We start from the raw sequence: 26,799 nt of genomic DNA, 5'->3' as shown, positions 1-26,799 counted from the left end.
TGCCAGGAGGCACATGGGGAGCCTGGTCCTGCAGAATGGGTGTCGCACAGCCTGAGCCACTGGTCCTCATGGCACACATCACAGCCATGCAGCCTCCATGTCCACCACCACCCCAGGTGTCTGGTGCCCAAATGTGAGAAGTGTGTGGTCCCACTACTTGGGCTTAGGGCCCTTGGTCACACAAAGCCGTGACTGTGTCTTGCTGATGCTATGCAGGACGCTGGAATGAGTCTCAAAGGGGAAGAATGTGGAGGGAAAGCTACTGAAGAGGGAGGAGACCCTGGTCAAAGGACCGGCTGTGGACGTCCATCATGGAGGGCAGCCTCCCAGTCCACCTTTGAGTTGTCTTATGTTGTCCACCAGCCAGCAAGAAGCAGATGCAGTGATCATTTTTCTACTGCTACTGGAAAACAGTTGGCTTCCTAGCAGGGCTGTCCTGTTGCTGGTCATCCTGGCACAGCACAGTCCCAACACAGGGGGTTGAGGACTTTGCTGGCTTGGGGGAACATGGGAGGCCAGTCAGAAGATGGCAAATGCAAGACATCCACATGTGAAGCAGTGCCTGGAGTCGCAGGTGGTTAAATGCTGTGCCTGGAGCAGTGAGTATGGCGAGGGGAAGCAAAGGAGGCAGCTGGGGATTGCCATAACCCCAGCCCAGGGTGGATGGAGCCAGGTTGCATTGGAGAGGATTAGCTCCATGCCATGCAGGTGTGACGCAGCCTGCACAGGGTCTCAGCAGCACAGACCTAAAGGCTGTATCAACATAGGGATTATCAAGAGCTAAACTCTCATGACCAAGCCATCTCTGTCCTCAGCTTTGTCAAGAAGTAAAAGCGGGACATGAGAAGGGAAAAGAAGGGACAACCACAAAGAGCAGAGCAGGAGGACATGAGGTGTCAAAGCAGAACATCAACAGCCATGGGTGAAACCAAGGAGTAAGGGAGGGGTGCAGACATGGGGGACATGGCCAGCCCCCGCAGTGTCCACAAGCACGTGGACCAGCCTGCCCACCACTGACACGATGTGGCAGTGGTTTGCAGAAGGCAGCTTGCTGCCAGCAGCCCTCGAGGCCACAGCCGTGTAAATGTGCCACTCACTAGAGCGGAGGCTGGTCGCTCCCTGGGGCAGGTTCTGGAGAGCAGGGCACCGGTGGGAAGGTCTGCTGCGGGCTCGCTATCCCAGGCGCTTCCCCCAGGGAGGGGCCACCGGCCGCAGGCACACAAGCCAGGCTCTGGGTGTTTGCTTTCCATTCTCCTAGGCTGGTGATAACTACCGGCTCCACAGCCAAGGCTCCAGCTCACCATGCTGAAATTCAGAAGGTATTTGATCATGTAAGTGGATTATTTATTTATTTATTTATATAAGTAAAATATTTATTTCCTTCAGTAAAATTCTACTTCCATCCTACCCAAACGTCACGTCCTTGTAGGTCCCTCTGTGTTGAGAAATGGTTAGAGATTGAAGTGATGATGGGAACGGGCATAGGAGCACTTCTGCTCTGCATAAATGCAGAGAGGTGTGGGTTAATGGGGCTCTCTCTTCTAGTGAAGCTCTAAGGGCAGCACCGCTCCCCTGTGTGCTAGGCAGGAAAACAGCATCTTTTGTAAGGCCTGATACCGCAAAGGAAGAAGAATGGCAAAACCTTCGTGGGGCAAGTAGGATGCTGATCCCTCCTGCCTTGTCCCAGGCAAGGGCTCACAGCTGTCAGCTTTGCACACTCACCTGAGGAGCAGATGTGGAGCAGAAACGTGTGTCTCTGAGTCTTTTACATGGCCAAACCAAAGAATGCATCTAGGGTGAGGTGTGCTCTTCCACAGCCTCTATTTTAGAGAGGAGCAGAGAAGGGCAAGGCTTGACTTTGCAGCAGTGCCCTTTTGCTGTGGGGAGAGCATTTTGGGGCAGGACAGCCTTTCCACGTGTGCCTGCAGCATCTGGGGCATTGCACACCCTGCTGCTGCACACCAAGCTGCAGCGCTAGGAGGCTCAGGGTCTTTCCTAACCCAGCTGTTTCAAGGATAGGTTGGGTACTGACACAGGCAGGCAGTGCCGTCATGCCCTTGCTGCACTACTTATCCTCTCCTGAGTGTCCTGCAGACCACTGTCCCCATTTTCTCATTTCTTGTGAAACAAAGGAAGAAAATGGCTCCAATCGCTGGTCAGAGGAAGCAGGCTATCGCTGGTGTACATATTGTGTACATTAATTCCCCATGCAACATTGCTCACTGCCTGGAGCGTATCTAGCCAGAGCAAATCAATAAAGTCATTTTTTGCCACCTATCTGCCCAGTGAACTCAGCCTCGACACCTCCTGCAGCACCCAGCAGTCAGCTGAGACCCTGCATGGCTCAGCAAGTGCCAGCCGACCACAGACCCATCCCAACTGGTGCATTTATTTTTGTGTTGGACAGGGAAGAGGCACAGGTGGGAGGGAAGCAGGTCATCCTCTCTGCTTCAAGCTTAGGAGAAAAAATGGAGGGGAAATCTGCAGTACTGCTGCAATCAAGAAGCGCCTGCTTCCAAGCAGAGCCCCAGGCACCCCACCACCACCACCACCAGGAGCAGGCAGCAGGACATGGCTGGAGGCATCATCCCTTGCAAATAAATGACCAACAGACTGGGTTTTGATTAAATCCCTTGAGCCAGCATAGGAGGATTCAGTTGCTATTGCTCTGCTGCTGAGCCCTAGCACCCAAAGGCATCTTTGGGGTGCTGCATCCATCTTTGCACCCTGCTTTGTCACTTTTGGAGGTGACAGCATACAGGCTCTGATCTGCAGGGGCTCTTCAGCTATAGCCTGCCTGCAGCCAGAGGCATTTCCAAAGACTCTGCACGTTGTTCTTGCAGTCCACCCCGCCCTATGGGCCAGCGTTGACTCCCGCCAGCTCTGAGTGCTTCTTGGACATCTTCCCGGTGCTTTGATCTCAAGTATTTAACTCTGCCTCAAGACACACACACCCATGATCTCATCCTGGCATATTAAACTGAGAGGAGGCTGTGACGGAGTTACACATGGAAAGCAGTTGAGCCTTTTGAAGGCTCATCATCCAGCTACAAATCATGCAGCTGCTCCAGCCTCCAAGACAAAGGCTTGTCATGCTACATGTGCCATTTTATCCTGGTTTTGCTGCCTTCAGTGCAACTTCTTGGCATCTTCAGCACAAACTTCAGCTGCTGCCACAGCTCTCCCTTTACTCAGTGCACCCTCCCTGATGCACGTGTGTCCCACCAGAGCCAGCCTGGAGAAAGGGCTCTGGCTTTATGCTAGCGTGATTAGACCCAAGCAGCCAGCAACATGTTGTGTTGTTCTCAACTGGTTGTTCAACCAACACAACACCCATCTCAAAAGAGGCAGCAGGCTAGCAGCAAAATGACCTGGATCTTTCACAGATTCTCTACAGGTTGAAAGTTTAGTACTGGCCAGGGACCTCTGTGGAAGCAAGTCCAGAAATATATCTGCACAAAATACAGATACCAGAGTAACAGAGGGTGCTGCCTACCTCCGCACTGCTTTCCAGGGAAGTGTTGCATCATTCTGCCTTCACTACTGGGTCCTTGTGCAGATCTCCCCATTGAGAGAGTTTGGGTATATTGCTAAATATCACAGTTAGTTAGCTCTTCATTCCCTTCTTGCTGCTTTTCTTAGGTTGGCCAGGCAGACAAACTTACCATCAGCTGTGCCTTGAGTGATGGGAGAGTTGGCTCAAGTCTCCAACAAGATCTGTCCAGCAGTATCACTTCATCCTAGAGCAACTCCTCCTTCACTGCCTTCTCCCTCTTTGGTCTCTCTGCCCATCAGTGATCTTCCACACAGGAGTATTTCAACAAGCCTTGCCTTGCAGCAGCTGTGGGGCAGCCCTGAGTCTCCACTTCAACCCTCTCCCCTTAATGTGTCTTGGCATTTTAAGCACTGTTTAAGCATTTGACATTTTTCTGATCTGTTGCTTGTCATACCCATTCATCTTTGACAGCACGAGGCTATTCTTGTGCTGCTTGCGCACATTCGCCAGCCACCTGTCTCTCATCCGGGCTTGGCAATCTGCTCCTCAAGTGCAAAATGAGCATGGATAGCTCCAGGTTATCATCAGGTTTTAGGGATGCTGTGCTGCTGACTAGCTTGTTCACCATGCTAGTAATTACATGCCTTTTGAATCCTCAGTAGCACTGTCATAACCTAAGACCCCACAGCCTTTACAGTCCCAAGTACTTTAGACATTAAAAATCTCCTAGGAGGAGCTTAGCGTTTCAACCCAATAAGTGACATTATTGAGAGCAGAGCAGAACCATAACCCTGAGTGTCCAAACTGATGTGCAGCCACTGGAAGTAGAGCTGTAATAAGAAAACTACCATTAGTAGCAACAGTCGACAATTTTTCTGGAACAAATGCAGTTTTTCAATAGCAAAGCCAAATTCCTGACCAGTACCAGTAGCATGCAAGTGACCACTTCAGGCAGCCCATGTTTGCATCATTGCTAGCTCATCAAGGTAGTAGTTCTCCCATGTGTCACAAGACTGCCCGGAGTAGGAGGTAAAGCACCAGGGAGATTAAGATGCTCCAGGACAAGCAGGTCTGTGCAGTCCCAGGCCCACTAAAGGAAGCAGGCAACATCAATGAACACAGATTATCTGTCAGAATGCGGCTTCCAAGCAGGCTCTGCCTAAACTTCTGCTTTCATTAATTCCTCCTGTTCCTCCGGTTCATGCTCAGCAAAGCAGCCTGTGCCTGCTCCCTCACTCAGAGAGGGGGAGAGCAGACATCTGGGGCTTGCAGGCTGGACTCCCACCCAAGGAGGAGCCCACATCAGAGGATTTAACCAGATTCTCAGTACAAATCATCTCCGGTTAGGCAACAATATGTTCCCTGGGTAGAAACCAGCAGAAATGAAATGCAAACTAATCCTTTTTTCCAGGAAGCTTAGTCCCCCAGCTGCTCTGCTTAGGATTGAGACTAAGATTAAGGCTACAATCAAGCTCCACCAGGGTTTGCAGCAAGCCCTACAAATAGTAAAAGTCCCATGGCAATGTTTTTTCATGGCCTGAATGTCCCCATACACAACCCAAACCCCCATAGCTTAGTGCTGATGACTTGAAGAAATCACACTGCTGTCATAAATTTGGCTAAAATCAGACTAAAAGCCAGGTCACACACTGGAGAGGCACAGCTGGGGCCCCCATGGTAGCATCACATCTGCAGCCTGGGAAGGTGGCAATCACCTCCAATGGCAGGCATTGAGAAAAGGGGAGAGCAGGCAAAACAAAGTTTTATTGGTTTTTTTAATAAAGATAGGGTCCCAATATTTCTAGGCCAGGAAAGATGCAAGCAGTGCCTGTTCCTGCTGCTGAAGCAGGAGCTCAGCCTGTGCCAGTGAGGCGTCCCTGAGCAGCCAAGGCACTTTGTGGTTATCACTTGTTTACCTTTCAGTGTGATATTTGTGTCCCTGATGGAAATTTCCACTAAGCTACACTGCTTGAGCACAGCCTCTGAGGTTCGTTGGTTATCACTGCCTCTGCATCTCTTCCACCCATGAAAACGTGACCTTACTTTAAAAAAAAAATTTTTTTAAAGTCTCAAGGCGTCTTTCCCCTCTGCCTCACACATGCATTTCTTCTACCTACTAATGGTCTGAAACGTCTGCTTCCTTGCAGGAAGTTGAAAGCAATATACAGGTGCCAGCCAGGTCGGTACTGGGTCATCTTCAGCCTCCTCATCTTCCTCTTGGTCACGCTTCAAGTCATGGAGAAGCTGCAGCCTCCCAGGTAGGTCCAAAGCAGGATTGCAAACCTGCACCTCATCCTCCGGCTGACCACTGAGGTGTGCTCAAAACCACCCTCCTGAAAACCACCCAATAGTGTCTTCTCTAGACAAGGAGGAAAATCCAGGCGGGAGAGGATCCCTCAGGGGCTCTCACATCCAACCCCTATGCCCTGGCCAGACCTCAGGCTGTTCTAGGTTCAGACTACGCTGCTCTGGGCTTTGTCCTGGCTGGCCTCAAAACCCTTGAGCATCCTCCCAGTCCTCCCAATCTGGGGTCATCTGCAAACTTTCCTCCAGCTTCTCTAGGCCCCTGCTCTTCTCTCTCCTTGCCATCTCTTGCTTTGCCCCTTTCCACCAGCCCACTGTGCTCCAAAGGACAGAGGCATTAGCACATCGCTGCTGACCTGTCCTCCTCTTCTTGCACCCACCCCAACCTCCCAGGGCAGTGGTCAAGTCCTACACCTAGCAGCAATGCCACCCACCTCAAGAAAGACAGGGGAACACGCTCCGGGATGTCTGCAGGGGGGGGTTGCTGGGCTGCAGAGGAGCACACTCCTTCCATCCTCTGAGCCTAGTGTCCTCCCTGTTACAGAAACTGCCAGTGCAAGGTGGAGCGTGCCCTGAGGCAGACCATGGACCATGGCCAGAAGCTGCTCACCTCTGCCCTCCAGACCCCCAACCCGCTGTGGGAGGACAATTCCCCGCACTGGCAGAGGAAAACCATGCCAGACCCCACTTCGACTGAGAGTGCGCAGGACATTTTTCAGATGCATCTGTACTTCAGCCAGGAGACCCCACTGGAAGGCAGCCCAGGCAGTCAAGAGGAGCACTGGACATGGCAGCCTGTGGAAAGCAGCAAGAAGGTGAAAGCCCATCTTTCATCCATGAGGCTGAAATCCCTGCTTCCTGACCTGAGAAAAGCAACCAGAGAGGGTCCTTCTCAAAGTCTTCCTGGGAGGATCTCCACAGTTTTGGGAGATGCTGACGCTGCCACCAGCAAGTTCATAACCTTTGCAAACAGGATGACCACAGAGGAGCAGAGGAGAATGCCACCACCAGGAATGACACAGGCAGTGGTACAGACCCAGTCGCAACCTCAAGCCATGGGTTTCCCCCACCATCAGTGGGACAGCTCACTTAAACACACTGTGCCAAATTCAGCTCAACCTCCACAGGCAGAGGACTTTTACAAGACAGACCTGGAGAAGGGATTTTTCCCAAACTGGACAGAAGTCTCTAAGGTTGAAGAGGTGACACCTGGAGAAGGCCACCAGGCCAGAGGGGTCTCCTCTCACAGGGAGAAGTGTGAGCCCAAGACTGACATTGTCTTCCTGAAAGTCCACAAGAGTGCCAGCAGCACTGTCATAAACGTCCTCTTCCGCTTCGGCGAGACACACAACCTCACCTTCGCCTTCCCCATCGGGGGTGGCAACCAGCTCTCCTACCCACACCACTTTTTTGCGAGGTTCGTGCAGGGCTTCTCCCCCAGGAGCCCTCGGCGGTTCAACATCCTCTGCCACCACATGAGATTCCTGCAGCCAGAGGTACAGGCAAAGCTGCAATGACTCGGGAGGGGCGAACAGGGGAGGGAGAGAAGGGCTCATGGGGAGCAAGGTGGGACACCCATAGAGCAGGTAAACTCTTCAGGGATTAAGCTAAAGAGAGACAGGATTGCCCCCAGGTACCTTGCATGTTTATGGGCATCTCCTAAGAGCTTCTGTGCTGTGACCCGAGACAAGCTAGGGGACAGCATCTGTAGCAGTCAGCAACTATCATCTTATTCTTGTCTGGTGGGCCCTTGGAGATGTCTTACTCCCTGGACAGGCCTGGAGGGTACCAGCTGCAAAAGGAGAATGCCTTAAGTGCATCAGCTCAGGTCAGCCATGCCCAGCATCCACCTTTCTGGATGCCACTTGAGGACACGCAGATCTGGGGAAAGGCAAGGAGATAGGATGTATCTCAAGTCCAGGCAGGCCACCCAGCTGTGGCAGCATGTAGCAGGGAGCTTCGGTCACTGCTCTCCCTGTGTGCCTCTTCTGGGGCTCCCCACAGCTGACACAAATGCTCCTTTGATGAGCTGCACTCTGAAACCCTCCCCAGCACCCACCACCTCCAACCCCAGCAAGGGTTTCTGCTTGCCAGCAGAGCACAGGACTGTGAGCAAGCAGGTCCTTCCTCCCCACCCCACCTTTAAAACCTCCTTTTTCTCTTCCACAGGTGCAGAAAGTGGTATCCAGCTCAGCTGTCTACTTCTCCATCCTGAGGAACCCTGTGCAGCTTATGGAGTCCTCCTTCATGTACTACAAGGGCACGTCGGCTTTCTCCCGCGCTCGCAGCCTGGAGGAGTTCCTCAGCCAGCCCTACCACTACTACAACCCTGCAAAGAGTGACAGCCACTATGCCAAGAACCTCATGACGTTTGACTTTGGCTTCAACCCCAATGGAGAGGCCTCCGCTAAGCGGGTGCAACTCATGCTGAAGGCCATCGAGGCGTCCTTTGACTTGCTCCTCATCTCCGAGTACTTCGACGAGTCCATGGTGCTGCTGAAGGAGATACTGTGCTGGGACCTGGACAGCGTCGTCTCCTTCCCGCTCAACATCAGGGACAGCAGCACCAAGTCCCACCTCTCGGACACCATTGTGGAGAAGATAAAGGACTGGAACAGGCTGGACTGGGAAATCTATATCTACTTCAACAGGACTTTCTGGGAAAGGATCGACCGAGACATTGGCAGGGAGCGCATGCAGCGGGAAGTAAAGGTGCTTCGGGAGAGGCAGGCAGAGCTGGCGAGGACCTGCCTGCAAGGGACGGGCAGCGTGGCCCCGAGGGACATCAAGGACTCTTCCCTGCAGCCCCTGCAGCACGGCAATGCAAAGATCTTGGGCTATAACCTCAAGCAGGGCTTGGACAAGGAGATGGAGCACATGTGCCGGCGGCTGGTGACCCCGGAGCTGCAGTACAGCAGCGCTCTCTACAAGAAGCAGTTTGCCCGCAAGCCCCCCCAGCCCCCCCAGCCTGCTCCCTCTCAGCGGGGCAATGCCCTGCGGCACAAGCTGGAGGGCACCCAAAACTAAGCCTCCTTTTCCCCTCCAGGCATCGTTCTCTAGCCGCCTTTGCTGAGGACAGCAAGGTGCTCACCTCCTAGACTCTGGGGCTGCTTCTGCCCTGGGGCAGGGGGTAGCTGCCCACGAGAGCCCCCAGCCACCTCCATGCAGGACTGCGCACAAGCTCTTGGGTGCTACGTACCGCCGTTGCTGCGGAGCAGGACAGGCTGCAGGGGGGGGTGTCCTGGGTTCAGCTGGGATAGAGTTAATTTTTACAGGAACCTGGGAGGTGGGGGCATAGCCGGGGCAGCTGACCTGAACTGGCCAAGGAGCTATTCCATACCATGTGACATCATGCTCAGTATATAAATGGGGAGCGGGCCGGGGGGTGGGCGCTTCTTTTCGGTGGGGGAAGTGGCAGAGCGTCGGGTCCCGGGTGGTGAGCAGTTGCACTGTGCATCACTCTTTTTGTATACTCTTTCATTAGTACCGTTGTTGTTGTTGCAATTTCTTTGTGTTGTTCCAGTAAACTGCCTTTATCTCAACCCTCGAGGTTCCAGGTTTGTTTTTTTTTCTCTCCTCCGTTTTCCCCCCTATCCCACCGGAGGGGGGCGGGAGGAGTGAGCGAGCGGCCGCGTCGTCCTTTGTTACCGGCTGGGCTGGAACCACGACAGGGGGTCCCAGGGGCTCAACACGACATGACTCTTCCAGGGTAGGTCCTGAACAAACAGGGCAAAAGCCGCCAACTGGCAGCTGAGGCCTTGAAGGAGGCAATCCGGGGGGGCTCTGCACTGCGTAGTACCAACTCCAGTGGTGAGGAGCAGAACCAGGAGGGCAGCCCAAGTCCTCAGCCCCACGACGGAGACCGTAACAGCACATGGCCAAGCTGTAAATCAGAGCTGTGGAGCTTGATTTACAGCTTGGGAACAAGTCTGTCCAGCTGGGACTCTCCTCCACTATGCTTTAACGCTACTGTGCTGGAAAAGCAGCCTCTTAATTACAAATGACAATATTCACCATCACTCCTATTAAGTTCCCCTTAATTACATCAGTCTGCCCAGTAGATGGTCTCCTCAGCAGCCTAAGAAACAAACCTCAAAAAAATGAACATATCCTGGGGGAAAAAAAAAGAAATAAATAAATCAGCACTTTTAGTGTTTTTAGCATTTTTTTTGCCCTGACTCTGTAGTTATGTGCTGCCTTCAGATGCTGCACTCATATGCTGCATTTATAGGATCAGCATCCTACCCCAGAGCTGATGCCAAGACTGCAGTGTCAGACTGCAAGTTAAATTCCTATGCATCCAGGAGACATCTTATGAGCATCTCTGCGGCCAGATAACCCAATCCACTGCTTGGAGCAGCTGTAGGAATATTCCATGCTCTGCCTGGGGAAAAAATACCACAAGAATGGGTTGCGGTGGGCTAGCCAACCTTATTTTTTACATCCTACACTTAGCCTCAAATCAAAAGCAGAGCCAGCAAATCAGTTTGGATGCACAGAGGCCCTGTCTCAGGTTTTTCAGCACAATTTCCAAACCAAAAGAGGTTCAGAAAAAATTGCTGAGGGGATCTGAGCATCCCAGGCTCTCCCTTGGCCAGCCATGCAGAGCCTCAAAGGTTTCAGTTTCCACCCAAAAGTGCCCCATCTCCTGCTCACAGTTTAGCCAGGCTAAAAGCCAGACTGCGTTCCCACTGCCTTTCCCTGGAAGGGACCAGGCAGCACTGAGCATCCAGCCAGGCATGATGCGGGGACATAATTTTGGGAGCATTTGCTGCATGGTTTTTGGGTGTCGCTTGTTCCATAAAGTTTCATCTCCGAGGCATGTCCATGTATCCCCGTGTTGGTCCCTTCCCTCATTTCTCCTGGGGGGACATGGCGTGGTGTCACGGTTTGCAGAGGTCCAGCTCCCCTCTGGGTTCCTGGGTGGTTTGCAGTTCATCCCAGAAGACAATCCCCCATGCAAGCAAGGGAGATGGGCAGCCCATGGGCAGCATAGCCAGGGTCATCCCCCAAAAACCTACAGGGGACATAGGGGGCACCTGGGTACCAAACCTGCATCTGACGCCTTCACTCCAGATTTTAATCGGGTGCCACTTCCTTATTCACTGTTTGCAACTCAGTCAATAGGAGCCTGATCTTCCCTGCTTGAGCTCCTGCCAAGGTGACCCAGGGCAGGGACACTCATACAACCACAGCATCACCTCTCCCTGTGCCCACTCGCACAAAAAGCACAGCCTGCTCCGGAGCACGCACCCTGCCAATTACTCAAAAAAGTCACGGGCGCATCAAGAATATATTCAATGCAGGAATTTTCCACCCAGAGAGGTCCTGCAAAATAGACTATTTTCTGCAAAATGCAGCAACTGGCCATTTTCAGCATGGACGGGGGAGACATCTGGGCAGCAGCTCAGTATCCAGCCATGCCCAGCAGCCCTGCTCCAGGGATGCTGCACATGGGATTGCCCCTGCCCCTGCTCTTCCCTGTGGAGGGACCCCCGGTGTGCAGCACCCATGGGTGCCTTGGCCCTGGCACTGCCTGGGGGGAGCCCCGTTTACCTAGCAGGTGTTTCCACCCAGATTACCGCCCTTCCAGAGCAAGCGGCAGGCAGGGCAGAGTCAGTTTGGATGTTGCCATGGCATCTCCTGTTTTTGGGGATCAGATGGGCTCATCTCCCCCTGGCAGAGCTCACAGGAATGACATCACTCACCCAAATGCCAATCACAACATATGTTTTTATTATTATTTCCACAAACTGTAATTTTATTTTTAGGAATATTTCACGTAGACACGGAGAGGAGCCCTGGGATGCACTTGCTCACCTACACCAGCTGCACACCAGCAGTCTGGGTCTCGTTTTTTAACCACAGACACTTTGTGTACTGTTTCTTGATGCTTTACAGCACACAAAAGCCAGGCTAAAAGCTGCATTCACAGAGGAGCAGGGTGTCCTGTGGCCACTGAACTCCCTTGCCCCGGAGCACTTTTAATTCCTCTCCAAGAACTGCCAGGTTCAGCTTATGCAATTCAAGGACCTCAGTTTAACTCAAAGAACACCAATTTTTGACCAATATCCATTTAGTAACTTGAAAGATCAAAGCCTGCTTCCTCCTCATCCCAAGTTTCCAAGGCAGTTACTTGTTTATGCTTTGTTTTTATGGCTGCAAAAGACCCAGTCAGATTATTTCAAGCATTGCACGATACAATAATCTAGGAGTTGCTCAAGCCTACCCACATAATGATCCTGACTTTCTGCAAGCTTCCTGGCAATACAAGACAACCAGCAATTTATGCAAAAGTGTTAGGTTTTTTTCCCCCCGCTTGAGCCAGCGATGCAGGCTTGAAACATTTCAGGCTCTCCAGGGAGACTTTCAAAGCTATTCCCAAAGGAGCTCAGGGATTCAGACATCCTGCAAGGTCAGCTTGGCCAATTCCTTTGCGATGCTTTAAAAAACAAAATCTCACCCTGTGGCAGTGACCGAATGGGCAGGATGGGTGCTGGGCTGGATGAGCAGCAAAATCCTCCACGCCAGGAAACCCACTCCCAGGAGAGGGGCTGCAGGGACCTCCTTGGCTTCCGTCCACAGCTCAGGCACAAGGCTCGGAGTTGCTCTTCTCCCCTTTCCTCTTCTGCTGCACTTTGTCACCCTCTACCTGCGCCACCATCCTTGCCTTGGGTATCTTGTATTTGCTCTTCTGGCTGTAAAGGAGGTTTTTCTGGAAGAGTCGTGGGATGTTGCCTTGGTACAGCAAAAGGGCAGCGAGCATCCCTGAAATGAGAGCACGGATCCCTTTGGTGTGCTACATCGAGCATCTCCACGGCTGAGCAGTCATTTTCAGGCCCTTGCTACAACCTTCATCATGACCAAAATCTAGCTCAGCACCACTGAAGTCCCCACTAACAGTATCTGAAAGACCCTTGCTATATTACTTTAAGGAGAATTTAACCATTGTGTCCTTAATTTCATAGCAAGGCTTTTTTTGGCTCCAAAGGGCCGTAAACGACACCAGCAGTCTTCTGTCCAGGCTCTCTGCATTCTAGGCAGCATGTATCCGACTCCCCGTGGTCATCCTGAAGCTGTGGACAACCTCAATAGCATAGGTCAGATAATCGTTGCCCTAAAACATCTTTGCTTCATCTCCCCCAAACTTTGGCCTCAGGAAGAGTTTTTGCCTATGCCCCACATAGAAATTGCATTAAAAAATCGGATAGCAAAGGGATGACTCAAGCAACAGGGAAGGGGGACAGAAAAGGACACTTGCCACTGGCAAGACACAAGTTTAGCCCTTTGCCAGGAATGGTTTGTGTTACACCCAGCATTTCTGCCTTGCCCGTTGCCCCCCATGCCAACCCCTGCCTCCCGGTACCTCCTAGGCAGATCTCACCTGTAAGGGGACCCAGCCAGTAAACCTGGATGTAGTCCCAAAAGCTACTCCCCGAGCAGTGGAAGGTGGTGGCTGCAGCCAGAGCAGGGTTAAAGAAGGCCCCCGTGAACGGTACAGCTGCATGGGAAGAGAAGCATGGCCATCAGTCTCGCTTGCATCCTTTGAAAGACTGACAAAGAGTTGGGCCAGGAGACCCGTGACCCCTCCTGCCTGCCAGGAGCATCTCTGCTGCTGCCCGGCTCTGGCAGCTGCATCTCTTGGACTGTGTAATAGCAGCACAAGGGGAAATCCCACCCTTGTCACCCTGAGCTTTGCAGGAAGAAGAGCTCAGTGCCGGACCAAAGGGTTGCATTAGGGGACGTTCAAAGAAAGTGCTCCCAGTCTTGGGGCAAGCCGTGGCTTCTCGTGTGCCAACATTTCACCTGCTGCCTAGATATCCTAAACTGCAGTCTTCATCCCCAAATGAATATTCCCTCAAATAAGTAGAAAACAAATATCTTAGTAATCATTATCTCTTAAGTCTTGGAAGATGAAAGAGGGACAGTTCCTCCCCCACAAATAAGGTATTTTTCTTAATTTCTTAGAAAAAGAAAGGCAGGTGCTGCTCACCTGTGTAGGTCAGGAAGGTGACAGTCGCTGCCAGGGCAGGGACCCGGTACATCAGGTGACTCTGGCACAACTTGAGAAGGACGAGGTGGAAAAAGAAAGAGCAGGTGCCTTCCACAAAGGCAGCATGGTGCAGAGAGGTATGGATGGAGGAGCTGCACTCTGATGCTATCAGGTTCTGGATGAGGTGGAAATGCGTCAGCTCCCAGGACCAGTAGAGCTTGGTGACAGCCCATCCCATCCCCATGCCCACACCCTGGGCCAGCAGCTTGGCAGCAGTTGCGGTGAGGTTGGACTCAAGGAGCAGGAACTCCTGGAGAGAGATGGTTGGGTTGGCGGATGCTCCATCAAAAGAGGCACCATGAACCACGAAGAGGAGGAAGAGCAGAGTCAGGACCACATCTGGGCCAAAACCACCACCCCACAGACCGATCTCCAACAGCATCCTCAGCTCAAGGCAGCTCATGCACAACTGTAACGAGCCAGCAAATTCTCTGGCAAGGCAGCCGTATGCTCCAGGAGACAGAAGCCTCTTGGAAAGCTGCCTGAGCACCTGGCACACCCCAACAACCAGGGAAAAAAAAGCAATGGAGACATTCAGGCCAGCCATAGCCAAGGCTGTGCAGGGGACAGAGATTGAACCAAACCCTGGGAAGGAGCAGAGAAAGCTTCTGCACCTCCTTTTTATAAAGCCATGCGTAAGCAAACGTGGCACAGCCCAACAGGCTTGGGAAACATGGCACATGCTGCCCTCTCCTTTGCAGGCCAATGCCTGCTGCCACAAGGAGCGGATGGACTCACCTGCACCTGGATCAGCCAACGAGTTGTTTGTCCCAGCAAGCAGGTCCCGGTGTTATCTCCGTCACGTGGTCGCTGAGCCTCCAACCCCCAGCATTCTTATCTGAGAGGCCGCAGCAGCTCCCCAGAGCTGCTCAGGTCTTCCAGAAGAAGGAAAAACCTTTATTTCATTTCTGCTTGGCACCATAAAATGCAATCTACTGCCCCAATCCCAAAGCCTGGGACACAAGGGGACTCTTAGAAAGCCAGTAACCCATGCAAAGGGTTCCCATTTCTCTGGGGCAAAGCCACTCTAAGCCACAGCAAAATCCATCTTTGGCCAATTTGAAAGCCTGGCTTGCGTACTGCTCCCTGTCCTTGTCTTGAGTAAGACCTCGCCTTGTTTGTTGGTGGTGGCACCAACTGCATGTGCCACTGGTCTGCAGGTGGCATTTTAGCAACAGTGACATTTCAACTCCTCCTGCTGGTACCACGCATAACGGGAACAGGATCTTTCCCAGCTCCACCAAAATGACCCCATGGTGTTGTCATTACCCAACTTCTGGAACCCACACCATCTAAATGCATTTGGGTCAGACCTTTGACTACATGATGAAGTCAGTGGCAATTGTAGGTGACAATATATGCCATGTTTGCTCCACATAGGACTCCAGTGGTTGCATCCTCTGCACCAGGTCCCGCCAGGTCACTGGAGAACCCTGGGCTCTCGCTGTTGGGGTCTGCGGGAAGAAAGGGGATGGTGAGTGATGGAAAGCATGAGAGCAGCACAGGCCATTGGGAGGAAGGATGGGATGGCGTGGGTAATGTCATGTTATCAGGGACTCATGGTTAACAGCATAAACAATTCATTATGTGTCTCCTGGGTCACTTCTCTGAGGCAGAAATTACACCACCCTGAGCCCACATTTCCCATCCATACAGTCAGAATAGCACCTCCTTCATCGTCGGCATGCTGCAGGGATAAATGTGCCCAGGGTGTGCTCTGCTATCATGGGAACAAGTGGTGGGACGTACCATGAAGCAGTGGCTGGGCATTGGGACCACCATGCTGGGTACCTCATCCCCAGGGCAAAGCACGGTCCTGCACCCTTGTGCAGGCAGCACTGGCAGGTAACACAGGCTCCTCCCACCGCCCCATCGCATGCAAGGAGCCAATGGCTTTTCTTAATGCCATTTTATTTCCCCCCCTTAGTCATCTGTAAAAGAAATCGCTAGGAGACAGGTTTGAAGCACGCTTGAGCCAGGGATGAGGCACTTAATACAGTGCAAGTCGGCTATGGCAATGCAGACCAACCCATGAAAACCAGGAGCATACACTTCAAAGGGATCAGAGCTGCTCAGCCTCTCTCCCTTATAGCCTTTACCGCAGTGGAAAAGAAACACGACGTTTTGGTAGGGCATTTTGGAGATGTTTGTGAAGGTCACGGCCAACCTCAGCACCTCCTCCTGCAACACTCTCCCTCCTTTCACCTTTATTCCCACAGTTGTTTCTACCACCAAGTGCCCACCCAAGGGTGGTTTGGGGAAGGTACCTGGTCCCCAGTGATCGCCACCCACAGCACTTGCTTTGGAAACCTTGGGAAGCCCGAGCAAGGAAAGGCACCACGCTGCAACAGCCCATTGTCCAAGCCTCCCCCTCCTCCCCACCAGAACTGCCCTGGTTCTGGTTGGCCTGCCTCAAAACATATCACAGGTTTACCATTTTTAACCCATTCCTCTCTCCAAAAGACAGGGGAAGCATGCATCTTTCACCTCAAATGAGGAAACGCCCTTGCAGAAGATGAAATGTGCTTTAAGAGACCCATAAAATTAATATTTTTGGCCTTGTGAAAATTCACCTCTGGCAGCATCAAAGTGCTGGTCAAAGCCACTCATCACTGCAGAAGAGACCACAAAAAAATTTAACATCACGATCCAATTAGTTTCTTTCCGTCTCCCCTACTTTTGTGTTTCTCAAAAGTAGAGAAACTGGTAGAGTTTTATCTTTAGAAACAAAACCTTACAAGGACCCAGTGACACCAGCCCACACCAAATCCCTGGAAGAGAACCGCTGGCTCATGGGACGCAGGAGACAGATGGGCAGTTTGCACAGAGGAACGCCACAGAACTTTCTGTATCACATCTCAATCCCTCCTCCGAGCATTTGGACCTTGGTTTCAACAGAGGGTTTCGAAAGAGCAGATGAGAGCTTTCTGACAGGTCCCCTTTGGAGAACATCTCCAGAGCTCCCCTCTGGAGAACATCTCAGCCACGGAGCAGAGTTCATCCAGATCAACAAAAAAAGGGGGGTTAACACATGTCCCTTACACTAATACTTCTAGCTACTCTTACAAGAGAAAGCTGCCATGCACTAATGCCTAAGAAGCAAGTGCATTCTTGTCCCCTTCTTCCAAACACAGCTGTGACATGGAAAACATTGTGACACCCATGGTAAAACTGAAAAAAAAAAAAAAAAAAAAAAAAAATTCCCAACATCTCTTTCTTCCCACAGGAACTGATTTTTTTCCCCTTCTCAAGCATTTTAAGAGTTGGGCCTTAGGAAGTAAATGTTCAGAGGTCTTTAAAAACTATTTCCCATCCATCGCCTGTAACTATGCCCACGGCACATCCTGCAATTATGGGACACTTAACCCAGGCTGGAGAGAGGAGCTGGAAGCTGTTACTTACAAGGATAATTATGGGATTATATAACACCAGTGACAGATACGCAAGCAGCTCATTTCCTACCTTGCTTTAGCAGTGACAGCAGAAGGGGGCACGCTGCAACCTCTGTACTGGAGCACATCTTCAGGCCACTGCAAAAGCAAAACCCCTTCAAGACACCATGCAGCTTCGCATGGCTGCTCTTCTAGAAATGAGACTCTCTAAAAATTCAAGTACTCCCACTGAAAACCACTTTTCTGTGGCTGGAACATCAGTGCCTTTTCTAAAGCAAATTTGCTTTCAGGGCTGTCAAGAACTACAACAGCTTCAAATGCAGGTATTTTAAATGGGGGTTATTTTAGCCATGGGATAGGAACAAGCTGGCATTTCCACAGTTAAGTAAATAAACACTCTTCAAAAACATTGAAGGGTAACAAAAACTAAACAGAACCACCATGGCTCCCCCCACCACACTATTTTCACCCACAAAGAGGTAACAGCTACAGCTGATGTAAGGTTATTTAAGGAGAGTTTTACTGGGATGGGGGGTGGGCAAGAACTTTCCAAGAGCAGCCACCTGTTATGAGCTGCTGCGACAAGGCAGCAGACACCCAGCAGCAGGTTTCCTCCCACAGGCAGCGAGATGAAAAGGGCTCAGGGAGAGCCACAAGTTAATTGGGCTTTATCAGAAGACCTGGATCCTTAGAACAAGCATTTATGGGGAGGAAAAAATAACAAAGATAGATCATCCTTGGCTCTAGAAACCTTGAATTCAAAGGAGACATATGTCCCTGGGAAGGTCACCCCTGTACCCAGCATGGGAAAAGAGCATCTATCTATCCCCCCTCCAGAACATCCCATGAAGATGCCCCGAGTCACATCAGCGTCTTCTCCGTTGATCCACAGCTATACCAAGCCAGATTCATTATTCACAAGCCCTTCTGAAAACACCAGAAACTGGTGTCTGTGCATTGAGATCTCTGGATTGAGACATACTGTCTGCTATTCCAGTCCCATCCTGCTCTCCACTGACTCACTACATCTTCTCCAAAGCAGCAGTCCAGTGGCCTTTTAGTGTCCTAAAGAGAATGAGCAACGATTAACTTCCCAGTGGGCAAACCCCATTAAAAACAAAAAATAAGAAATCATCATTCCCCAAAGATTGTTCCAATAATTGGGTCAATAGATAAATGGGATTTGAAATGAAGTTACGATGTACTGGAAGATACTCCCCTGCAGACGCTGGCTGGCAGACAGGAACGGGAAAAAGCAGTTATCACCATTGCAATAAGGGAACAACAGCATGAGAAGCTGCATCAGCACTGCCCTCCTCCTTCATAACAGACTGCAGGTAGAGAAATTACAGTCAGAAATTAATTGTTCTCATTTGTTGGTATTTTCTCCCCTCAAGAAAAAAAATAAATCCTTACTTAGACTGGAGTTCAAAGTAGGGAAAAAAGCTCTTGGAAAAACCTGCCTCCTCCACATGTCTGGAGAGCAACATCAAGAATTTAGCTGAGCTCAGCACAGTTTCACATACCTTTCTCACTTGACTGAGGATGGCTATTTTCATTAAAAACAATCTTCAAAATGCAAGTTATAGAAGTAGGAAAAAATGCAGTGGTACAAATCCCTGGAAGCAGGCATTTGCAGACAACTGCTGTGCTCGCACACGAGCCATGAGAATTGCACTGAAACCCAACACTTTTCTTCAGGCACCACTGTGAAAATGCTCATTAGAAATGAAGATCCTTTTTCAGTTTTCAGCCATCCTGGTTTTAACCAGCGTGTTGCTGGCACAGTCCAAATAATTGTGCTCAGCTTTGCAGTGAACTTACCGCAGCCAAAACAGCAGCCCTGAAAGGGAGAAATTGTTGCCCCCAACTTTACCATCTTGAAGAACATTTTAAACACTCAATCTTGAATAAACAGATCCAAAAAGATAGGGCTGCTCTTGGTTTTAGTCTAGGCCAGGTATATGTAAGGGATGAGCAAGTTCACACAAGACTTAATAGGGTTTATCAGGCAAGGACTAGCAACTTCCAACTTGTGCAAACCACGTTCAGCCAAAACCCTGCCCTCCTTCAAGCAGCCCAAGTACCAACAGCCAGATAATTAGTGAGTTCCACTAAGCACCTTCTCCCTCCTCTTGTCAACTTTTCCCCCCTAAATTAAATGCAAAATCACTTAAATGCAGAGTTAGAGAACATCAGTTTAAATGCATAAAGGGTCAAGTATATATAAAGACGAAGATACTACAACAAATTAATTAACCTGAAGAGAACAGTGCTTTGTGCAAAACAACATTCTCATGTCTGGCTGAAAAGGCTTCTGAAGACGAGTGGTTTCTTCATTTCCCTTTGTCAGTGGTATGAGCAAAGCTTGTACAACATGCAAGAAAGGGGAAGAGACAATTTCCCAATAACACATGGGAAACACACAATGAGTCCTTGACATTCACAACCAAGACAGAAATTTCATCTGGATTTCAACTGAACTGGTCTCACCCCCAAAGTAAATTCATTTAGATGTCCTTTTCTTTAGCTAGACTGCCACACCAACACGCTGCAGCATGTTTGTAGTTCCGATGAAAACCACAAGTGATTCTCCGCAGCCTACCAACAGTCATCATCATCTATCCCAAGTCCTAGGCGAGCTGTCAACACCCAGCATCCTCGCCCTGTTCGGCTCTGCTGGTCAAACGCTAATCAGTGGAGACAGTGCAGACCTGGGAGCCGCATCTTCCAAGCAGGCACCAGGACAGCTCATTCTCTGCACTTCCTGCGCCATAATGCTTAAACGCAGGATCTTGCATGATATTCATGGTCCAATAAAGCGGTCTTGTTTAGAATAGTTACTAGAACATCATCATATTGCCACGCTTGCAGTTTACTGGCCCATCAGTCCCCACCCCAGTCACTATCAAAAGGCTACCTGACGGTGAATGAATGGTGGAAGATGCGACTGTGACGAATTAGGCTGGTCTTTGCTTTGCTCCCTTCGCAAGAAGGGCAAGGGATCTTTCTTCCACCGTGGGTGAAAAGGGTCTTTCAGAGCTGCTCTCCTCCCATCAGTGATCTGGAGCATTTTGCAGGAGGCATAATTGTCTGCCAGCAGTGTGTGGCAGCAAGGAAAGCTTGCAGTTATCACGAGGTTGGTACAGGCACTGATGAGTAATAAAATTTGAAAAGAAACAGGACAGGCTAGTATAGCATAAAATTACATCCATCATAATTAAAGCATTCGGAAGAAGCTTAAATTACAAACAAATACATTGTTAATCTCATTAAGACATCTAAACATGTACTCTTTTCAGCTACTCTTGTCTCAGAAGGTATAAGCTCATGACGGGGAAGGGGGGGAAAAAACCCAAATATTTTTTTAAAAGTTTATTTCTAGCCCTGAAAGAACAGTTATTAAACAAAGTCAACAAATACAGTAGTTAATATTGCAGTAACAATTAAATAACATAATGGGATTAAATTACACAAAAGGCAACATTAAAATCTGAACAGAGTTAAAAAAATAAAAAGAAAGCTTGCACCTACTTCCATTTCCATTGACAGCGTCAGGAACAGAGGAAAAAATGGACCAGAGACATTTATTTATTCAGCTCCAGCTGGAGAGACCCTTAACAACCTTCCTGCTCCCTCCCCAGCACCATCCCCTCTGACAAAGGGACCCAGCCTCTCCCATCTGCTCTAGCCACACCTTTTGCACTGGAGAGCTGGGGGAGGGGGAGAGGGGGAGGAGGAAGCCTACAATTAGTCTTGTTAACACCTAAGGCAGGTCAAAGTGCACATTCCCAGCCCCACAGTTGCTTCTAATGAGAAGTTCGGTTTATTCTACGATAACAAGAAAATCCCAGGAGTCACGCATTCCCTGCACACGTGCATCTCAGCCATAAGCTGCCCAGCTCCATAAACCCAACTAACCACACCACTGTACGTTACACTTCATATGTATCACATGCGTATTTGACCCTGACTCAGGATCTTATGCGAGATGTACGGGAATCCCAGCACTTTCAGATGCAATCCTTCTCATCATCTACTCGAACTCTGGCTGGTCTCTGTCTCTCCCAGTGATACAGCAGAGTTGAACAGCCCTGCTGCAAGTTTTAAGGATGCTAATCTGCTCCCATCAGGGGAAAAAACAAACACAGCTTGCATTTTTTAATCTTGCAGACACATCCAGCTGACATCGTTAGAAAAGCAATGCCCGATAAACTAAGACAAAACCGCACAGCATGGCAACCTCTTGTGGCTCTCCTCTTCTGCCAGCTCCATCTCTGACCCCGATTTCTGGCAGCAGGGCATGAGAAACCTCACCACGTAACAATAGTAACAATAAAACTGCTGCGTGGGGAAGGGGAGATGGGGATACTTCTCAACCTCAGAGCTAAGCACCCTTCCAGGTTGCACAGCAAGCATCAAGATATGTTTTGGTAACTTTTGGATTGGGCCAAGTTTTGTGTGCCAACATGGCTGAAAGTTTGGAAATCGTCTCCTAAGTAGACTAAATTGGACAAATTTTTTAACGTGTGTTTTAAACCATTCTCATTCATCAATAAAAGTGAACTAATAAGTTAAAATTACTTATGATTTCTTTGTTTTCTATTTTTAAAAAACTAAATTTAATCGCAAGTTATCTTACTGTCTAGCTTGTGCCATCAAAAAAAAAAGAAAAAAAAGAAAGAAAGAAAAGCTCCCAGTTTAACTCTGGCACAAGGAGTTTCACAAAGTCCATTGCCAGCAACGGACAAAGAGGGAATCAGTGGTATGACAGGGGGATTTTTCTCAGCCAAGCCTCCTCACTACTTCATTTGATCAGGGAGCCAGACACACTCAAACCAGGGGCATTGCCTACAGAGTCCAGAGCTCGTAATACATTTTGCCTAGGAAATGCATCTAAGATTTCCTTGCCTGGAATGAGACACTTCCTTAAATTTAAAACCGTAACTACTCTTACACTTATAGCTAGAGGGATTTATTCCTGTGATGAAGCAGTTAACATAATTTACCCAACATCAATTTTTACTACCACGCAAGAGCAGAACACAAGCTGAACTGCAATACTGCAGTGCCCTGCACAACAAGGCATCTTGTTGGTACCGCACCAATTCCTAGAAGCTAGTGAGTCACAGCAGCAGATGCTGTGAGACCCTAGCCCCGCTTCCCCTCCATCATCAACACAAAAAGCCCCCGCTGTTCTGGCCAGCCGCTCTCAGCTGGAAGTTGATTTTGTCATACCTTGGCTACCAGTCCCCAAAGTGTAGTTATCTCTATTGCTATACAAATACTGAAATTATCTGAAAATTACTTCTATCTTCTGCCAGCGATGTTTGTAAAAGTGTGCAAAAATTTCTTATTCAGGGTCCTCTGTCCATACCCAGCCATAACCCTATCTGTCCCAGGTCCTGCCCCACTGGGAATGCAATAAAATCCCACTAAAGTAATGGTTGTTCTTTCACAGAATCATTTGGCACATTGTTACTACAGTTGGCTCTTCGTTAAACCGTTGGGGAAATTGAAATGCATAGACTGTAGCACTGGAAGAAGCCAGGGGCACAGGCTCTTCTACACTTGCCCCTGGTAACAACCCAACAACTCAACCGCTCACGTTGCTCACTGTCCTTCAGAGGGAGGCACTTTTTCTTCCATTGAATGTTTGACTTCAGCCATTCTAGCTGGTACAATGTCTTTAGTGAGAAAGGATCGGTGTGACACATCACGTCTCCTCAGCCTCGAACTAGCCGGTCAAATAAGCCCCATGAACTTCTGACAGCACCGCTCTCCCCTCTCAGCTTTTGTCTTTTCAGAACAGCGCTTTGGCATTTCCAGGTGTTTATAATCTTCTGTTTGAATAATTAAAAAATCCTGTATCTTCAGTGTCCTCAGATCTGATTATTTGTTCTTCTGATTTCATTAGTACAAATGGAGCACATACAAAATTGGAAAAAATAGCTCTAATACTTAAACTCTGACAACTCCATAGGTTGATGCATTATTTGCTTGGGGAAAAAAATTACAACATATACAAAAATGTATTTGATACAAAGAAGGGAAATGTAAAATAAGAAAGTCAAAGGCACCAGCATAACTTCCAAAGCCCAAGTCAGAGCATGATACAATACATGTTTTTGAACCACTGCACCAAGCACATTATCCCTTAAGCTTCTGGCCAGCAAGTCTAACGGGGGAAAAAAAAAGAGCAGACAGGAAGACAGCTGGAATTTTTTTCTTGCCCTGATTATAGCTGATCATTTGATCATAAATAAAAGTATTTGACCCCTACCTACACATCCATAAACTGACATCCAAAGACTTGACCAATCATTAAGTTTCTACAAAGAGGCCACATCTTTGATTAAAAGTCCACAGAGCACTGGCATATAAGAAACAGCTGAATACTTCTCTTCCCCCTCTCTCCATATTCATCTTAAAAAGTGAAAGACATCTCAATACATTACAATTTCTTAAGTAGCCAAGTTGTCAATTCTACAATACAGTGACAGCTAATCCATAAAAGAAATGAAGGGCAATATGTACCTTCACATTTGTCACACTTGCCATAAATCTAGTCATATGGGAGCTTACTAGAACGATTTAAAAGTAAACAGGTAGAGGAGAGGAAGAGGAGAATGAAAGAGATCAGCAGGTAAAATTAGTACTGCTCTCTGAAAGCTTGAATCTGTCATTCAAGTATTGAGAGTACCCAGAAGGGTACAATGAATGGAAGCTGTTACAGCAAAGTCGTTAAAAACCCCTAAAACCCCAGGCACAGTAAGTGGCATCTCTGGGCTGTGTGGAAATTAAAAAAAAAAAAAAAAAAAAAAAAAAAAAAAGCCAGTAATTCAGTCCTCAATTCCTTCTGGACCCCAGACAGGGATCGCTAGAGTCACCACAATTTATTTTGGGTGTCTTCTGGATGAGAGTTTCTTCCCTTTTGCAGATATTTCCCACCCCCCTAGATCCCTTCCCTCCCCCCAGAAGTGTAACAATTTCATATATTATAAAGATTTGTAAAATACAAACAAACAAACAAAAGGATGAAGGCTGTGGCAGTAATGTTAGCGGTTACTCTTCATTGCTTCTTTGGCTGCCAAGATCAGTGGCGTCAAGCTAGACAGAGGTTTGGCCAGTTTCAAGAAGGGATGCTGCCAGGAAGAGAGAAACACAGTAAATTAGTGAAAGACATAGTTGAAAAAGCCAGTAAAAGTCACATATCTACACAGACCTTTTCATTCCGAGATATGAAAAGCAGTGTAAATGCTATCAATGCCCAGCTCCTGAAGGGACAGATCCAGAGCACCTCAAGCCTGGTAATCATTCCTCCTCATCCCAAAAGAGCCTAGGCCTCTCCTTTTCCAATAATTCACTACAAAGTGGTTTCCTGCTCAAACATCTTCTCTCAGTCCCATTTTGCTCACTTCAATGGCTCTATTACAGTAAGTTCGTAAATTGCTGGATGCTTTAGCAGTGGCAGAATGAAGGCACAGATTATTGATGGGAAGACTTCAGAGTACATGTTACAATGTTTGATGACTCTAGTTCCTACCAACTGCTCTCCACTACAGTCCTTAGAAGAAAACACAAAAAAGAGGGTGCCAGTCTACAGTGCAGTTTATCACAGGCTGACCTTACTCGTGGCTTCTGTTATCTCAGACTGTGAGAAGAAGCTGACTCTCACCTGTAGCAATTCTTTGGCTGATCCTCTTTTCTCTACATCCATCTCCAAACATCGGTTCAAGAAATCCCGGAATATTGGGGACAGTTTCTCAGGGTTCTGCAGCTCTGGTGTGCCATTAGTTGCTATCAAATATAAAGCCTGTAAAATGAGAAATATTGTATAACCAAGCCAAACCTTTAGAAGATGCCAAACTGACCTGCCTAGAAGCAATCCCTTAGTCTAGATGAGAAAGGGCTCTGCAGCCTACTTCTCATCTCCCTGATGAGATTAAAAACTGTAAAAATGCCACAGTTATAGACAGTCATGACCTATTCTTGCTAGTAGCAAAATAACGTTCAAAATCTTTTGGCAACAGATACTTACCTTGACAAAGAAAGTATCAGATTCTGACAGAAGCAGCATTTTTCACAACCTAATGGATTTACCTTCCCTAACCTACCACAGAAGACTGACTTCAAAGTCCAATATTATAGTTACAGGCAGGTACTCATCTTCTAAATAGAAAAATTCGGGGTAGGGCTGACTGCAAATTCAAAACAGCTGGCTTCCTTTTGGAGGAATTTTCTTGCACTGCCGAAGCTTGTTGGTTTTTTCATTTCATTTTCTTTTTAATGTAGCTATTATTAATGAACAATTACTAAAAACATTCATATGGTAAAAACCCGCAAACAGTTCTAGCCACATCTGGGCTTCTTACCCTCAGGGGGTTTTCATTGAGGTACGGAGGTTCTCCTTCTACCATCTCAATAGCCATGATGCCCAGAGACCAGATATCCACTTTAGGGCCGTATGCTTTCCGTGTGACCACTTCAGGAGCCATCCAGTAAGGAGTTCCAACCATAGTGCTGCGCTTGCTCTGCTCTGGGGTGATCTGAGCACAGAAACCAAAGTCGGCTGTAGGATAACAGAATTTTAAAATGTTAAATTGGTGCACTCCAAGTAAGTGAGCTTCCTAGAAGACTTCTCTATTACTACACATATATTTTACTCCTCTACACTTGAGAGGGGCTTGGGGGAAATGTCTCCTCTTTCCCCCTCCTCTCCCCCCCGACTACATTCTCCATATTACAAAATCCAACGTGCAAGATAGATACAAAACCTGAAGGTGTTTAAGCAGGGCAGAATTCCGTGGAATGAAGATAAAGGGGTCTTTTTTTATTCCTCTGGGAAAGGGACAAAAGTATTACCCTGTAGAAGAACAGTATTTTGCCCAGTCCTTCCTTCAAGGATCCTAGACTGGTAACAGCGAAAAAAGTAATCAAGCAGAACACAGAAGGCAAGTGTCCTGTGCATAGGATGTTATACAGCCTGAACTAGAAAAAACGAATCCACAAACCGTGGCTTCTGCCCTGCTAAACAGATTTTATTTGTGCAGCTATTGAGTTCAACATTTCACAGCAATTTGGCCATTAAATACAGGTACTACAGCTGACAAGAGACATGAAAACAAGGCGTCAGATAAGTGAAGTGCTACCCCACTCAGCAGAAGGAACCTAGACAAACAAACCTTTCCACAAGATAACTACCGAAGAGAACAACCACACTCAAGAAAACGAGAAAAGTCACCTATTCCTATAGCCTTCAGGTGCAGCAGCAATGCATGTTCCATCATGTTACTTTATCCAGCTGCAGCACTCCCACTTCCCAGGCATGTAAAGCATCAATAAGAACACAGTTAAGGCAGGAGACAGATATTACCTTATCATTGACACTAAGTTTAAAAGAGAGAGAGAGAGAGAGAAAGAGAGAGAGAATTTAAAATTTCGAGTCAATTTTGAAAGCGTTATGCCAAGCAGTGCTAACAGAAGAGCCACGGTCATGAAAGTGCTAAGTTGTACCAAGAGTACAATTTTAAAAAGAACTACCCCCACCCTGA

The 26,799-nt window shown here is 48.5% G+C and overlaps 3 protein-coding genes across 8 annotated transcripts in view; 1 reads left to right on the top strand and 2 right to left on the bottom strand.

Annotated features, from left to right (window-relative positions):
• Positions 1–864: 864 nt before the first annotated feature.
• On the bottom strand, positions 865–19,304 carry LOC104323185 (aquaporin-12). 4 transcript variants are annotated; one of them, XR_011326112.1, is made up of 4 exons: positions 13,794–19,304; positions 13,185–13,301; positions 12,264–12,568; positions 865–1,305 (listed from the first exon to the last, which is right to left on the bottom strand). XR_011326112.1 is itself a non-coding variant. In XM_069791769.1 (4 exons), the coding sequence occupies exons 2-4, from the start codon at positions 14,035–14,037 to the stop codon at positions 12,387–12,389; spliced, it is 543 nt and encodes a 180-aa protein (XP_069647870.1). In that variant the 5' UTR covers positions 14,038–14,103; positions 14,592–19,304; the 3' UTR covers positions 11,412–12,386. The 4 variants fall into 4 exon arrangements, 3 of the variants coding, with proteins under 3 accessions (XP_069647870.1, XP_069647871.1, XP_009924999.2); XM_069791769.1 differs by lacking the exon at positions 865–1,305 and having other exon boundaries at positions 11,412–12,568; positions 13,794–14,103; positions 14,592–19,304; XM_069791770.1 differs by lacking the exon at positions 865–1,305 and having other exon boundaries at positions 11,412–12,568; positions 13,794–14,103; positions 17,316–19,304.
• Positions 5,570–8,903, top strand: LOC104322741 (galactose-3-O-sulfotransferase 2). The gene is made up of 3 exons (XM_069790751.1): positions 5,570–5,754; positions 6,345–7,296; positions 7,970–8,903. The coding sequence occupies exons 1-3, from the start codon at positions 5,732–5,734 to the stop codon at positions 8,825–8,827; spliced, it is 1,833 nt and encodes a 610-aa protein (XP_069646852.1). The 5' UTR covers positions 5,570–5,731; the 3' UTR covers positions 8,828–8,903.
• A 1,131-nt stretch (positions 19,305–20,435) lies between the features above and the next one.
• The window catches only part of PAK2 (p21 (RAC1) activated kinase 2), a 47,134-nt gene continuing 40,770 nt past the window's right edge, over positions 20,436–26,799 (bottom strand). For all 3 annotated transcript variants that reach the window (XM_069791765.1, XM_069791766.1, XM_069791768.1), the window contains 3 exons: positions 25,621–25,817; positions 24,924–25,061; positions 20,436–24,390 (listed from right to left, as the gene is read on the bottom strand). In XM_069791765.1, the coding sequence (XP_069647866.1) occupies positions 24,304–24,390; positions 24,924–25,061; positions 25,621–25,817 (422 nt within the window). In that variant the 3' untranslated portion in view covers positions 20,436–24,303. The remainder of the gene's footprint in view (positions 24,391–24,923; positions 25,062–25,620; positions 25,818–26,799) is intronic.

Source organism: Haliaeetus albicilla, chromosome 9, assembly GCF_947461875.1.
Source record: "Haliaeetus albicilla chromosome 9, bHalAlb1.1, whole genome shotgun sequence".
Classification (NCBI taxonomy): domain Eukaryota; kingdom Metazoa; phylum Chordata; class Aves; order Accipitriformes; family Accipitridae; genus Haliaeetus; species Haliaeetus albicilla.
The sequence above is the reverse complement of the archived record's forward strand: the minus strand, read 5'-3'. Positions and strand labels throughout refer to the sequence as shown.